The 15,901-nt window shown below is 40.7% G+C and overlaps 1 protein-coding gene across 1 annotated transcript in view; it reads left to right on the top strand.

Moving 5' to 3' along the window:
* LOC136866282 (leukocyte elastase inhibitor) overlaps positions 1-15,901 on the top strand; it is a 55,641-nt gene that overhangs the window by 17,089 nt on the left and 22,651 nt on the right. Inside the window, exon 2 of the mRNA XM_067143108.2 lies at positions 6,811-6,905. Coding sequence (XP_066999209.2) covers positions 6,811-6,905 — 95 coding nt within the window. The remainder of the gene's footprint in view (positions 1-6,810; positions 6,906-15,901) is intronic.

Here is a 15,901-nt window from a genome sequence, read left to right on the forward strand (position 1 = left end):
ATAAAAAACCGGGCGAGTTGGCCGTGCGCGTAGAGGCGCGCAGCTGTGAGCTTGCATCCGGGAGATACTGGGTTCGAATCCCACTGTCGGCAGCCCTAAAGATGGTTTTCCGTGGTTTCCCATTTTCACATCAGGCAAATGCTGGGGCTGTATCTTAGTTAAGGCCACGGCCGCTTCCTTCCAACTCCTAAGCCTTTCCTATCCCATCGTCGCCATAAGACCTATCTGCAATTAGCAGAATAAAAAGGAAAAAAGAAAGAAAAAGAAGAAAAAATAAAAATAATAATAACCGAATAATAATAATAATAATATATTAGTAAAGCCCCTAGCAAAAAATAAAAAAAAAAAATGAATGACCCTGTGAAGATGAAATCCTTCTTGAGGCTATAGTTCAAATATTTACGCTATTCCTTGTATTTTTATTTATTGTATTAAGTAGGAATTCTTACTCGAGTAGACCTGCTTGTGGTTACTCAAATGGTCAAGTAACTCTACTAGAGTGCGTATACGTACAAGGGAACAGTTGGGGTTCGAGTGGACCTACTGCAATGAAGGTTGGTAAGATGGTCAATGAAGATATCATAAACATTATGGTAGTAGTCATTCTGCCATAAAATAAGAATTGCATAGTTAAAACATATACGTTATTCCGTTGTTTCAAATTTGTTAAGAAGGAAGCCATAGTTTCCACTATCGACTCCCTTAAACGTAACTTAAAAGCTTTTCAGTCTGTTGAACACACAAGTTAAATATACACTGCTGGCCAAAAGTTTCTGGACAATCATTGAACTGTTAAAGAATGGACTGAGATTAAAGAAAACAACATACTGAACCCTTTAGGTCCATATTGAGGGATACCTACCTTTCTTACCTATCAGCAAAGTTCATGAGATCTGTCTCTTGGGTCGTATCGGGTTCTTCGTCACTTGCTGAGGTAAAGGTAGGATTCAGTAATTCTAATCTATCTACTGGAATGAAAGGTCTGTTTAAAAGATTCCTATTTATTCAGAAAAATTCTGAAGCCATCTTTGATGTCAATGGTATCATAGAACTCAATTGTGTCCACTGGACACCACAATCATTTTTACATAAACGTCAGAACACTGGTGTGAGACTTTAACGTAACTGCCTGACGGGCATTCTTACTAGAAACCATTGTCTCAATTATTAATCATTTAAGAAAGGAAAGTCTGGAAATCCTTAAATTCGGCTTCCATGTGAGACCACATGTACCATCATAGTGATTCGTTATGGTCCAGCCCTCGTAACACGAACTCTGGACTCTGGGTATAATTAAGGCCGTCCAATCGGTGTGTGCCACACAGTGGTTCTACGGCATGGACCCTTAATTGAATCGATGTGACCTGCGTCTATGTCATGGACCGACATCTAATCTTCTAAGTTACTTTAAAGTCATTGTGGATGATGACCGCAAGGAAATGATGCTACAATGGCATATGGGCCTAATCTAAGTCACTGAGGTTGATGACCCCCTGACCATCTAAGTTTCTAGGCTGAAGGCTAAACACAATTAAGTTACATCGGTTGATGACCAAAGTTCCACTTTACTATCCCCAGCACATTCACTGCTCAATCAATCAAAGTTCAATAATTACAACAATAGCAATGCATACACAAACTTTGTGGCAGTACAATCCATTTCCTTCGGATATGTCCCTTTAATCGTTACTTTATTTTTTAATATTCCCCAGAAAACAAACTAAAATTTACAGAATGCATCTCCAAGTTATTCGCTTGATTAAAGTTATTTCAAAATGCGGTTTCACTGAATTTAATAATTAAATAAATTTAAATGATTTAACGAAATGTTAAAGATCAGTAAATTTTATCTCCGCGGACTCTGGTTTCTTCACAAATTCCTACGCAGCTGTGATGTAAATTCAATATTGCATGTTTATCTGGCTGGAAAAGAATTTGTTACATAATTCATGTCCAGCTATATATCTTGACTTGTGATCTCACACTTTTAAAATCTAATCTAGTCCTAACCGTTATTAACACTTGGATATCCTAATAATCTACGTACAAACCAAACAACTCGCCATATAATTACGATGTCATATCTCGTCATACCATTATGAATTTTGCACACCCCTCACAGACAAACCGATCATCACAGCCATCGCTCTATATTTTGGACAACCCTGAATTAGGTTACTCTGCTCCTTATACTCAAAGTTCGTGATTTCAAATGTTCATTACTTCCCCAATTACAGTATTTCACAATACTCAGATCATTACCGGCTATGAATTTCAACTAAATCCAGCATTTTAACGTTTCCCTGGCCGAGAATACAGTACAATCTCAATTCCACGCCTGTCCCGTTATCATAGCTGAGGCCTCTCGCCCCCCAGTTCGCTTGGCAGTTACATGAAACACCTGGTTTATTCACAGTTGACTGGCTTCTCAAAATGCTCTCTTTAAACTCTGCCGACAGTTAAACAAATACGATATTCTAACCAACAAAATGCACAGATTATGCTTCAAGATGCCCACACTAATTATACGCGTCGCCAATTGATACCGTTATGGATTTCTATGAATTTCTTTCCATTCTCAACATTATAAAATATCCCTCGGACTATCATGTCCCGGCTTCAATGACAGGACTCTAACCTGATTCGCACATCTCATCTCAACTCATATAAAACATTCCTCGGGCTTCCGTGTCCCGGCTTCAATGACAGGTCCAACCTGATTCACAAATCTCATATCAACAAAACTAACCTCTGTTTCCCAGCTCCACAATTATCATCGACAAAGAACTGGAATAAAATCCTCACTAGAAATCCCGACGTCTAATATCGCACAATGCATTACTCATGAATAACTTCGCATAAATGACATCGTATTTAATAACTTGATGTTTATGAACAAAATGACTGAAACATTCTACTAGATCTTTTTATTGTCAGTCAGACACAGTTTAAAAATGGGCATTAAAAAAAACGTTTCTCTCCGTGACCAAACTCATCACCCTAGGTTCTCACCCGACAGCGCGCTTCCACTCGATTGAAAATGAGTGACCATGGATTATTATTATTAACGTCAAATTGCAGACAGAAAAATTTTACGTCGAATGAACATCTTAATTTGACATCACAAAATATAGGCAGTACACTTCACACGGATGACGATCTACATAGGACGTGATATCACTTCGGAACCCTATTCAATAACTTTTTACAACATTATACGGCACTCGCAAGACTTCAAAAATTTATCCAAGTGGTAAATAAAACAAATGACTCTTTAGTCGTACTCTCACATTTACAAAACTTAGTAGGGTGACCACTGCGTCGTATATCCCCATTCAAATACACTTTTAGAGATCACGAGACAAGATATAAGAGGTAGTAAGATGGAAAGTCACCTACCTCATGTCGTCACGCCAGTGTTCGTCATAGGGCTCACCTGCGACCCTGGCATTTTATTTAGCCATTTTTACATTCATGGCTTCACAGTTTATTATTATTTTCTTCAGGTTTCCTGGAATAAAGCATTAAAAAAAGAAAATACCCTTCACTTGTTTGTTGAGCGCACACGATGGACTATAATTATTTCCGCACACGAATTACTTAATCACATTAGAATTTGTTCAGTACTTTGACCGTCCTATCTGGTACAATTATTTCACTCAAGAAAACTATCTCCTCATGGAGTCAAGACTTAGCCACACTGGCTGAAATCTGCAGTTGAACTCAGTCTACTTTCGTTGTTTGATTTCGCAGAGCAGCTCAACAATTTTTCGTCCGCTTTGTATCACAAATGCCGGAGAAGGAGACTTCGTCATGGCGTCCCTTCACTTAAAAGTTGTATTCTTCGGATCTCTCCCTCTGCCGCCAAGAAAATTTCTATAAATTTTCTGACTTACCTAAACTGTAATTTCAAGAGCTTTGAAAGTGACTACATGCTTGCTACATTTCTGGCGGTAGTGTTCATGGACATTTAAAATTTTTACGGGTTCGATTTGTGAGATGATTGACCCCCTTTGATAGGCACTATATTTTTTTGACTTGGCTTGGTCACGCCATGTACACGCGCTTTGAAATAGTTCATAAAAATGACTTGAGATTCTTCCGCCGTCGACACGTGTGGTTGACGTCACGTACCCCAGAGCGTGGGACCGAAGGTAATCACCCCCTCGTCACGTGTCAAATCCATGCTATCAAGAATCCAACTTTTAAGTGATTGTCGATTTATGCATAATGTTCTTAGGGCACAAAGGTCATGGGTTCAATACCTATGCATGGAATTGACTAATATATATTATAAAAGTAATATTTTACAATAAAACTACGTTTGCACATTCACCTGAGCAAGAAATAGACAATAGGAACACATTTACTCTCACAGATCACCAGAACACATCAAACTCTCTTCTCATCAAAGAAACCCCGCTTTGCTGCAAGTACACTTTTAACTATTCTCGGCATTCTCAGAAAAAGTTTTTCTATCACTGATGCAGGTATACTTTGCCAAGCATTCTTTAAGAGACCCACAGTTTTTCCGATGAAGAAGGGCACTCTTTTCGGTCTTGCCGATAAAACTCCTCCCACAGCAACTCCATTGGATTTAAGTACGAGGATTGGCGGGGGGGCAATTTCATTAAATACAATTCCCCAGAATTTTGTTTGTTTTGCAGGTAATTCATGCAATAGCGAGACGTGTGTCTGGGGTCATTGTTTTGTTGGAGGACAAGCCCACGTTGCTGTCCAGACAGAAGAGCATAACGAGATAGGATGGAATTTTAGCCGTTTTTTCCAGTATTCCTTGTACTCGGTGCAGTCTACCAACTCCACTGAATGTTAAACAACCCGTAAACATCACAGAGCCCCCTCCATGTTTCACTGTAGGTGTTATACAGTAGGATGCATTTCTTTCTGATGCTGATCGTTGAACAAACTCGACGCCGTTGCCCGAAGACCTTCGAAACTTGGTTACATTAATATATTCTGTCATTAAACAATCATTAAACATATTCGTTCGGGTACATATGTTTTGTCCGGAAACTTTTGGCCAGCAGTGTAAATATTGCACTATAACGTACCTGTAAAAAGTAATTACTAAACAAGGAGTACGAAGTCGTTATTTGCTTAATAGTGTGTATTTTTTTTCCTTGTTTAATAATGTGTTTTTTACAGGTCATGTTATAGTGCAATATTTATATTTGACTTTTGTGTTCGACAGACTGAAAATATGTTTATTTTTAAGTTATGCTGTTTCAAATGTAAGGTGGTGTAGTGAAGACAATGATTGCAGTGAAACTTGGATAGGAAGATCATTTAAGACCTCAGAACATCACTGCAGACTACCGGTGTTACATAGGCATGAAAATATGACTGATTGTGAACAGGAATTCGGCAGATTCCTAGTTTGTCTATGTCTGTTAGGTCATCAGCCCAGAGGCTGGTTGGATCCTCAAATAGCACCACCAAAGGTTATGCGGTTATAAGGAAACCGTAAAAACCAATGGCAGCACCAAAATGAGGCGTACTAGACAAGACGAGGAGTGAGGTAGTTTGCCATTGCTTTCCTCACCGGGTCAGAAAGTGCTATTGCAGCACGACTGACCCTATGAGCAACACCTTCCATAACACTCAAATGCACTAGTCGTGCTCTGAATGTCATTACTTAGCACTACCCATACCCCAGTAGCTTCCATATTGTCACAGCCATGGATGAGACTGGGACTTCGGTGGAAGCTACACTTTACTCTGGCCTGTGCCAAGAGATGGATACAAAAGTACTGTGTCCATCATGAAATGGCAGCAGGCAAGTTTCCTAGTTTATGCCAATCAAATTATTTAGTAGCAAGCACGTTTATATACAGGATGCTCCCAAACACATGGGAAGTGATCGGTAGGCGAATAGTACACTTCGAAAATCTAAAAGAGTTCATATGAACAGATATGCCTTACGATCGTATAATTACACCTACACACACAGACAACACCCCCACACAGTACATGTAGTTCACTCCCGTAGGGAGTACCGGGAAATGTAACTAGAGAACTGGTGAACCGAATATGTCCTCGGACAATCACGGCACTCAAAGCTATATGCTAAAAAATAAAAACTGTAAGTATTAGGTTTTCAGAGCGTAAACTTGTGTTCCTGTTGTCTACATCTCATTTTTGGTACAAAGTGTTTTATGCTGCTTGAAAATATCGGTATACATCTACAGCGCGTACACAAGTTCACGTCGTTATCAGTTAACGGCTCGGAATCGCTCTGCTACTTTTCATGGATTATTATTATTATTATTATTATTATTATTATTATTATTATTATTATTATTAGTCTCCAATTAGCTTTACGTCGCACCGACACAGATAGGTCTTATTGCGACGGTGGGACAGGAAAGGGCTAGGAGTGGGAAGGAAGCGGCAGTGGCGTTAATTAAGGTACAAACCCAGCATTTGCCTGGTGTGAAAATGATAAACCACGGAAAACCATCTTTAGGGCTGCCGACAGTAGGGTTCGAACCCACTACCTCCCGAAATAATTTTACGGCAACATGATGATTACCATTACATTTAGGACATGCTAATTGATCATTCGGCCAAATTTCATTGGAAACTGTCTTGTCCAACAGAAACCGTTCCCTTGTCGACATACAGTAGTATTTACGATAATGATAATGATCATCAGTAGTAACCTACGCAAGCCGTGTCAAATTTATGTAGTAGACAACAAGTATCAGGTAATATTAAACAGAAAACTGGGTATATTATATCTGTCATTTCAGCAAAAGTACTTTCAAGAACTCTTTTTTCTGTTTTCAGTTCTCCTCTGCTTTATCGCGGTCGTTACGACTGACCACACAGCCGTTCATGATATGGCTCAGAGTAACATCGCCTTCGCCAAGAAAGTGTACAAAGTAAGTTATAATTTAGTGATGTTTTTAAATGACTGATACAGTGATGTAATTGGTTTTATAAATTTCATGACAACCATTTATAAAAATACTGTTTCGGCGCGACGTAAAGCCCCTAGCAAAAAAAAAAAAAAAATACTGTTTGAACGTGATTCCTTGTGTAAAGTGCATTATTTCTTGGGGACAAACCTGTCATAGAATAAACTAACCCTCATACATAATAAAGCCATAAACTTACCGATCGATTATTCGCTGATGGAATGATGAAGTTGCGGTACCTATATATTGTTGTGTCTGTGCCTGTTCTCAATAGCATCTAATCCATGCAAGGCACTGTCTGGAAAATCAAAGTATATTTTTGGGCACGATTCTGATCTCATCATCCCCTCCATGTGGTTTCTGTTTGTTCCTTACATCAGCCCTCCCCTACGATATTATTATTTGAAGTTGAATAGCTCATATTTGTCATTTGTTTGAGTGTATAATTTGGTAGCATATCTTAGTGTGACAATAAGAGTGCATACGTGGTGTGGTGGTTACAAATGAGAACTATGGTCCAACTATTTCACCTTCGAGCAAAATTGTTTCTTTGCGGGTCAGGGTTACTATCACTCTCTCAAACACATGGTGGCATATATGGAACTGAAAGTAGTACGGTTGCTCAAGTTATAACTGATAATGGTCATGTTCCTGTAGAATTCGATTTCAAACGTAGCTTCAACAATTCTTATCATCAACGTCGGTCAAACTTATCCCTCCCACCATGTATAGCTTAACATTACCCATGTTAAATGTTTATGAGCATCCGGGAGATAGTAGGTTCGAATCCCACTATCGGCAGCCCTGAAGATGGTTTTCCGTGATTTCCCATTTTCACACCAGGAAAATGCTGGGGCTGTACCTCAATTAAGGCCACGGCCGCTTCCTTCCTATCCCATCGTCGCCATAAGACCTATCTGTGTCGGTGCGACGTAAAGCCCCTAGCAAAAAAAAAATGTTTATGAACCTATGAAAAATGAAATGGCGTATGGCTTTTAGTGTCGGGAGTGTCCGAGGGCAGGCTCGTCTCGCCAGGTGCAGGCCTTTTGTTATGACTCCCGTAGGCCACCTGCGCGTCGTGATGAGGATGAAATGATGGAGACGATGGTTAAAATTCCCGACCCTGCCTGGAATCGAACCCGGGACCCCTCTGATCAAAGGCCAGCACGCTAACCATTTAGCCATGGAGCCGGACTATGCTTTCTACGTCGCACCGACACAGATAGGTCTTATGGCGACGATGGGACAGTAAAGGCCTAGGAATGGGAAGGAAGCGGCCGTGGTCTTAATTAAGGTACAGCCCCAGCATTTGCCTGGTGTGAAAAAGGGAAACCACGGAAAACCATCTTCAGGGCTGCCGACAGTGGGGTTCGAACCCACTATCTCCCGGATGCGAGCTCACAGCTGCGCGCTCCCAACCGCACGGCCAACTCACCCGGTGGAGCCGGACTATGAACCTATGGCATTGGTAGATAAGCTTTAAAATCATTTATAAGTATAATTTTTACAGATCTATGTTAAATATTTCACATTAATCTTATGTACAAATTATTTCAAACTGAAAAAATTAGAAGTTTTAAAAATATATTTTAGTGATAAGTGAAATTAGTTCGTGATTCATCTTCTGTTAAACCTTGTCAGTCCGTTACATGAAACGCACGGGTTTTAGTAATTTCCAAAATGTTTTCGAGGTGCGGGTAATAAACCTACGTGAATCACATGTGCCTCGCGGGCAGTCCACGATAAGTCCCTTATCTCCAGATTGTGTGATAGCCATTGATAAATTATGAAGTTTGATTACAAAATGAAATTAAATTCTGCTGACAGAGAGACATAGACGTTGTAAACACCAGGGACTGAAGATTAAACAATAATCACTACTTTCACCAACACAAGAAAAGTACGTTAATATAGATTAACACCAAATAATGACCTTTTATATGCCTGTGAAATCTGGAAAGGTACACAGGTAATCTAAATTTTTGCGCCAACATTATGCTGTTTTATATCGGATCACCATTAAGTTCAAATAGTCAGAAATTAGATCCAGCGAAGATCTTTGGATCTGAAATGTAAAAGAGAATATGGGAGTAGACTAGACATCCGTTGAGAAAACCAATTGGACCAGTAGAAAAAAACACCAATGGACTGGAAGATAGAAGGAAGGGTCATTCGAAAAAGATGTGGATAAAGGAGATAAAGTTAAACCTCGATAAGCCACTTCCGTTTATTACGTTACCCCGGGTAACATGCGCTTTTTGACCGGTCCCTAGACATTTCCTGAAGAACATATGACCATAAAACAGGGTCAGGTCGACACATAATGCTGATCCAATTTAATTTGGTAGCGGAAAAAGAAGGAGGTAACATAGTCTCATCTCTTGGGCCAGGCTGTATGGCTCAGGTGGTAAAGAGCTGGCCTTCTGAACTCAAATTAGCGGGTTCGATTCCGACTCAATCTGGTGGTATTTTCCTAAAGCTAACGTAAATCACTTTTATAGGATGGACGCAGAGTACGCCACCAATGGTCTTTAACATGCATAAGAATAAAATGACGAAGTGCCAAAATTGTTTTAAGAAATCGTGGAAACAGGTCAAAATCGAACTCGTGAACTTGGGACCTTAAAGTTGGCTATATCGAAGAAGTTTAACGTTTCAGGGAAATATATTGATGCGAGTTTATCGAATTTAAACTGTCTTCAATGATTTGCTGGGAACGTGTCCTGCTATCCCGAGTGCCTAACCAACTGTACAACACAGACTTTCTAATCATATGATACTCTATCTGCTTACCAAAACCAAGGAAAGTTCAGTAACTTAATGGTAGTGGACTGAACGGGAGTGAGTGGTGGTGGTGGTGATTATTGTTTTAAGAATATGTACAACTGGGCAACCATCCTCGTTTAATCCGGGTCAGAGGGAAAATGGAAGAGGTCCAACACTTCACTTCGAAGAATGAAGTTATCGCTAAAAGGAAGAGAAGTAGGGCCACGAAGGGCATGCAAATGAAAGACTCCTTTGGCCTCGCAGATCTAATACCGACGGGGACGGAAGAGAACGCGAGATTACCAAAGGAGGTCGAATAGGGAAGTTCGAAATGAAGAGCCTGGCACAAGTATGTGGAAACAGTGCCAGACTCAGTGAGGGAAACCGTTGTCGCCTACCCATGCTACCAAATTGAGAGCATATGGGTCCCGTTTTAGTCGCCTCTTACGCAGGCAGGGGGATACCATGGATATATTCTACCGCCCCCACCCACAGGAAGAAAACGGGAATGAAGTGGCACTGGAACTTCAGTAAAGATAGGAGCGAATGACAGCATATTTTTAACATCAAAGTTGGTCAAACTAGAAGGAATAATTTTAACAAGGAACATTCGCTCTTAATTATCTTTATTATTAAATAAATAAATAAATAAATAAATAAATAAATAAATAAATAAATAAATAAATAAATAAATAAATAAATATTACGTGACAAATTAAAACTCAGTGGTTTCATTAACAATCTTCCGGGGATTACTTCATTTCCTCTTCCAAAGCCCAGATATACGTTAGATGAGATATAGTGTATGTCTTCCGCTAGAGGTTAGAACAGGGTTGACTAGGAGAGTTGGCCGTGCGGTTAGGGGCGCGCAGCTGTGAGCTCGCATCCGGGAGATAGTGGGTTCGAACCCCACTGTCGGTAGCCCTGAAGATTGTTTTTCCGTGGTTTACCATTTTCACACCATGAAAATGCTGGGGCTGTACCTAATTAAGGCCACGGACGTTTCCTTCCCACTCCTAGGCCTTTCTTATCCCATCGTCGCCATAAGACTTATCTGTGTCGGTGCGACGTCAAACTGAAAAAAAAAAAAAAAAGGAAAAGAACAAGGTTGTTACATTCATCAACCTGTTTCAGTCTTATTTTTAGCTTTGATGATGAATAAGGGACTGAGGTATTAACACTATATCAATTTCCATGATAAATTCTGTAAACGTATGGCTAGTAAGATCGGTTGGTGCATATATTCCAGTAACCTTTGCAATGTGACAGTGAAAACCTTACTTCTCTCTTCCGTTGCACGTCTTTGATGGTGGAACTACTGGGGATCCAATCAGCCTGAAGGCTGAGGACTCATGCTAATAATAATAATAATAATAATAATAATAATAATAATAATAATAATAATCAGAAGAAGAAGACTGAGCGAATTGGCTGCGTCGTATGTATCGCTTAGCTTTAGCTTACATTCCGGAGATGGTGGCTTCCAACTTCACCGTCGACAGTCATGAAGATGGTTCTTCGCAGTTTCTCGTTTTCAACACATCTACTTCTAATACCCATTTAGTGGTTAAAATTTGCATTCATGGATTCTTGTACTGGATTGATTATTGAAAACGATCTGGTTTTGAAACAGTAATCCTTAGCACCAGCAGTCCACCACACCTTGCCTATTCAGCGGTGAAGAAAGCACAGATGGGAATCAGGCACATAGTGAGGGGTTGATGGATGGTTTGATAAACGTGTTAATTAAAAGTATGATAACAGAATTGATGTATTGGTACCGTACATGGGATAAGATTATTTCTAATCTATGTGATATCTCTCATCTCGCAGGCTTTAACAGTTCTTTTGGACACTAACATCAAGCGTCAAGTACTTTATATATTGTGGCAGAAAGCAGATTCTTTTGTCTACGTTTGAGTGTGAGTGTGCCTTCAAAATATGAATGTTAATCAGACCAAGCAAAATAATGCCCCAGTAGTGAAATACATTGGTTTACTATACTCCGTACGGCTCTACTTCTAAATTGACGTTTTAGCAGATTTTGGCTCTGTCTGGTGGTCATGCGCTGAAGCATAGACATCCAACCAATCCCAAGCTGCCATTCATATCGATTTATATCGGCAGAGCACGATCTCGAAACCTAGTTGCCAGCTCTAATATTTACATTCGCCACGTGGTTAACCTATCACGCTCATCGTATATGGTATTCGGTACGGTTCGCGATCTTTTGCATTTTCCTTCAATATTTACTGTGTTTTTCATATTGTTGGAGGGTTCCAGTGACTCTGAGATCAGTAGAGTGTTCCCTTTGTAGGCCATAACCTCCTTTCTGTGCCAGCCATTAGCCGTTAGTGATGTGTTATTTCCTCATTCTCTTTTATTGTTAATAATATATTCTCTTTTAGTGCCAGATATTGTTAGAAAGCGTAGTTGTTGTGAATTTGTTTTCAATCCATTTTCATTCGTTTTTATGAGTACTGTATTATAATTTACAAGGGCTGTTTACCGCGGTCATATTGCATCAGCTGTTCTCGCAGGCGTAGCGCGCTGGCAACAGAGGGAAGGCGATGCTCATTTGTTTTGCGAAACTTCAATTTAGAAGTAAGGCCGTGCGGAGTATAGTACTATGGTAATCAACTTCATATACGCCGCCTGACAGGAACTGAAGCACCCAGACGGAGGGTAAGAAACGGACTGAAACTTCACGTATTGAGAGGATATGTGATGTTATTTCAGTGATTATGAAATCGAATCAAATTTACAAAGAACTTGGCAGTATGATCCATTTATCAGTATGACGTTGCAACCCCTTTGGCCTGCATGCATCCACCGATTCGTTTGGGATGGGTGTCATAAAGTCATTATATCCTTTCCTGAGGCAAGCTGGCCCACAGCTGTTGTAACTGGCCCTTGACACTGGTACTGGGACGGAGTTGACGTCCGAACTGGTGCCACACACGTTCTATCGGCGACAGATCTGGGGATATTGTTGGCTACGGGAGTACCTCTACATCATAGAGTCACGTGTCATGTGTGGGCGAGGACTGTTCTTTTGAAAAATGCACCACGATACATACTACAGCATGAGAAGTAACACATGAAGATGCAGGATGTCCGTAACGTACCGTGTGACATCAGAGTTCCCTCTATCACTACCAGCCATGACCTGAAGTCACACCCGATGGCTCCCCACACCTTGACGTCAGGAGTAACACCACTGTGCCTTTCTAAAACATTGGAAGAATGGGACCTCTCCCCAGGTCGCCGCCATACTACTGGGGATCCAGTCATCCTGAAGACTGAGGACTCAATATAATAATAATAATAATAATAATAATAATAATAATAATAATAATAATAATAATAATAATAATAATAATAATAAGCAGAAGAAGAATGAGAGAATTGGGTGCGTCGTATGGATCGCGTAGCTTTGGCTTACAGTGCAGAACCGCCGCGATTCGTCGCTGAACACCATGCGACGCCATTCATCAGTAGTCCATGCTTCCCGGTCCCGGCACTACTCCATACGCAGCCGTTTGTGTTGTGGTGTTAACGGCAGCCTACGCATGGGACGGTAATTCCCTAGTCCGGCAGCTGCTAGTCTCCAATCAATGGCACAGAATGTGGCAAGAAGTCCATTACTTCTTCTCGGATGGCAGGCGCTGATGTGAAGGGGTTACGATGTGCTTGGTGCACAATACTGCGATTCTCCCTTGTGGTGGTTAGACGTGGTCGACCAGAAACTTGACGACGAGTATGCTTGCCCTCACCTTCCCATGCAGCCCAACATCGGGCTACTGTCACGTCCAATGCCCCGCAAATCTGGATATTGCACGATTCGGCCGGTTGGCTAAATGGAGACCTACAATGAGGCCCCCTTTCAGATTCTGCCAGGTGCTGTTAACGCTGTCTCAGACGAGTGTGCGGCTTCTCCATATCCTTTCACAGTGATCATTCGACACCTGATGCTGTTCACGCCCCTTATATGCCCTACCACGCCTGATAACAACCATACACATTAACAATATTAACGCACTCTGGTTGCCGCTCTGCCTGTTGCAGAGATTTGCAACTATGATAATTTACATACTTGCCGATGAAGTGTGCGTGTACGAAGTCAAATTAACGTCCGACCATTTCTTCTGGATGCTTCAATTTTGTTGTTAGGCAGTGTATATACAAGTGGCTCCACTTGTTGCTGTTTCTTGATGGGTGCAGTATCTTGCATCTGTCTCTAGTCACAGACTAGAAAAATATGTAGCTTCCACTGACTCATTTTCTGGATGTGGTTTTATGGAAGCTGCTGAGGTATGGGTGGGGTTGAGCAATGGCATTCGGAGCACGAGTAGTGCATCTAAGCGTTATGAAAGGTGTTACTGACTGGGCCAGTCGTACTACAGTAGCACTTAATAACTATGAGGAAAGCAATTACAAATACTCGCTCCACATAATGTCTTCTACGCCTTAGTATGGTTCCACCTTCGAGTTTTTCGGTCTCCCTTTAACCGCATTACCTTTGGTAGTGCTGTTTGAAGACTCCACGAGCTCCCAGGCTGAAGACTTAACGGAGAGGTAAGAGCCTGCGTTTAGGGAGATAATCAGCGGACGAAACTGCACTCTGGTAAAGGAAAATATTCCCAGAATGTCAGTCCGATTTAATACGGAACTTAATAGAATCTTGGGCAGCCTAGTCGAGAAGGTAGAGGCGTGCTCGGTTCACCCGAAAGGACCTGGCTTGATTCCCTGCCAGGCGGTCAAACATTCATAATTGTTACTTCAAATTCTGGGGAATCACGTGGACCTGAGTTTCACTCAGCCTTGGACAAGTGCATAGCTAACCATTCCATTCCACTTAGTGCCGAGATTACAGATACTGGAAGCCTATCTTCCACTCCTCCAAGGACTTTTATGGCTTGTACAGAGATGGCTCTGATCTCCTTGTTTTACTTGATTGAATTTCACAAAATTTAAGTCAAACATATTACATATTTTGTCAAATTCATATCCTGGTTGTCTTCTTCTTCTATTCCAAACCGCTGTCCTCTCGAAATACAAATGAAAAGTCTTAGGAGTCACAAGATGTACCTCAATAATGCATCTATTCTCTTATCTATTCTTGTCAGATTGTTCTCTCCTCACCTGCTCATCCAACATCTCTTCATTTGTGATCAGAACATTCTTCTTTAACGCTACAGTTCAAAGGCTGCCGTTATATTTCTTCCTACACAACTTACCTAGGTATTACTTTCATACGATGCCACGATTCACAAAAACGTGGTTGGAATCATCTCAGAGTAGGTGAAGAGACGAATGAAATCAATCAATCAATCAATCAATCAATCAATCAATCAATCAATCAATCAATCAATCAATCAATCAATCAATCAATCAATCAATCAATCAATCAATCAATCAATCAATCAATCAATCAATCAATCAATCAATCAATCAATCAATCAATCAATCAATCAATCAATCAATCAATCAATCAATCAATCAATCAATCAATCAATCAATCAATCAATCAATCAATCAATCAATCAATCAATCAATCAATCACTAATTATATACATTTAGGGCAGTCGCCCAGGTGGCAGATTCTAAAATAATTTCAAAGAAGTAGGAAATTTATTGAATTTCTTCCTTGGTAAATATCCATAACTCCTCTTCCTATAAACTGTCAACAAGAAGCTCATAATTTGATTGTCTCACAAATTATCGCATAAGCACTGGTCCTGGTGACATCAGCCATAAAGATTTAATTTTCTTTATTTTTGCTATTTGCTTTACGTCCCATCGACACAGATACCTTATGGCGACGATGGGACAGGAAAGGCCTAGGAATGGGAACGAAACGGCCGTGGCCTTAAGTAAGGTACAGACCCAGCACTTGCCTGGTGTGAAAATGGGAAACCACGGAAAACCATCTTCAGGGCTGCCGACAGTGAGGTTCGAACCCACTATCTCCCGGATGAGAGCTCACAGCTGTGCGCCTCTAACCGCACGGCCAACTCGTCCGGTCAGCCATAAAGGAGTCGAATGACAGGAACTCGATTTTGTTAAATGAACATTCTTTCATGCGGCGTTTCATTGGTCATCGTACATAGTATAGACCTGATCGCGTGGAGAGCTTCATCCAACTCCTGAGTACCAAGCAAAAATTTAGGTTTGAACTCTGCGCAAACCCT

The sequence above is a fragment of the Anabrus simplex genome, chromosome 3, assembly GCF_040414725.1.
Source record: "Anabrus simplex isolate iqAnaSimp1 chromosome 3, ASM4041472v1, whole genome shotgun sequence".
Lineage (NCBI taxonomy): Eukaryota > Metazoa > Arthropoda > Insecta > Orthoptera > Tettigoniidae > Anabrus > Anabrus simplex.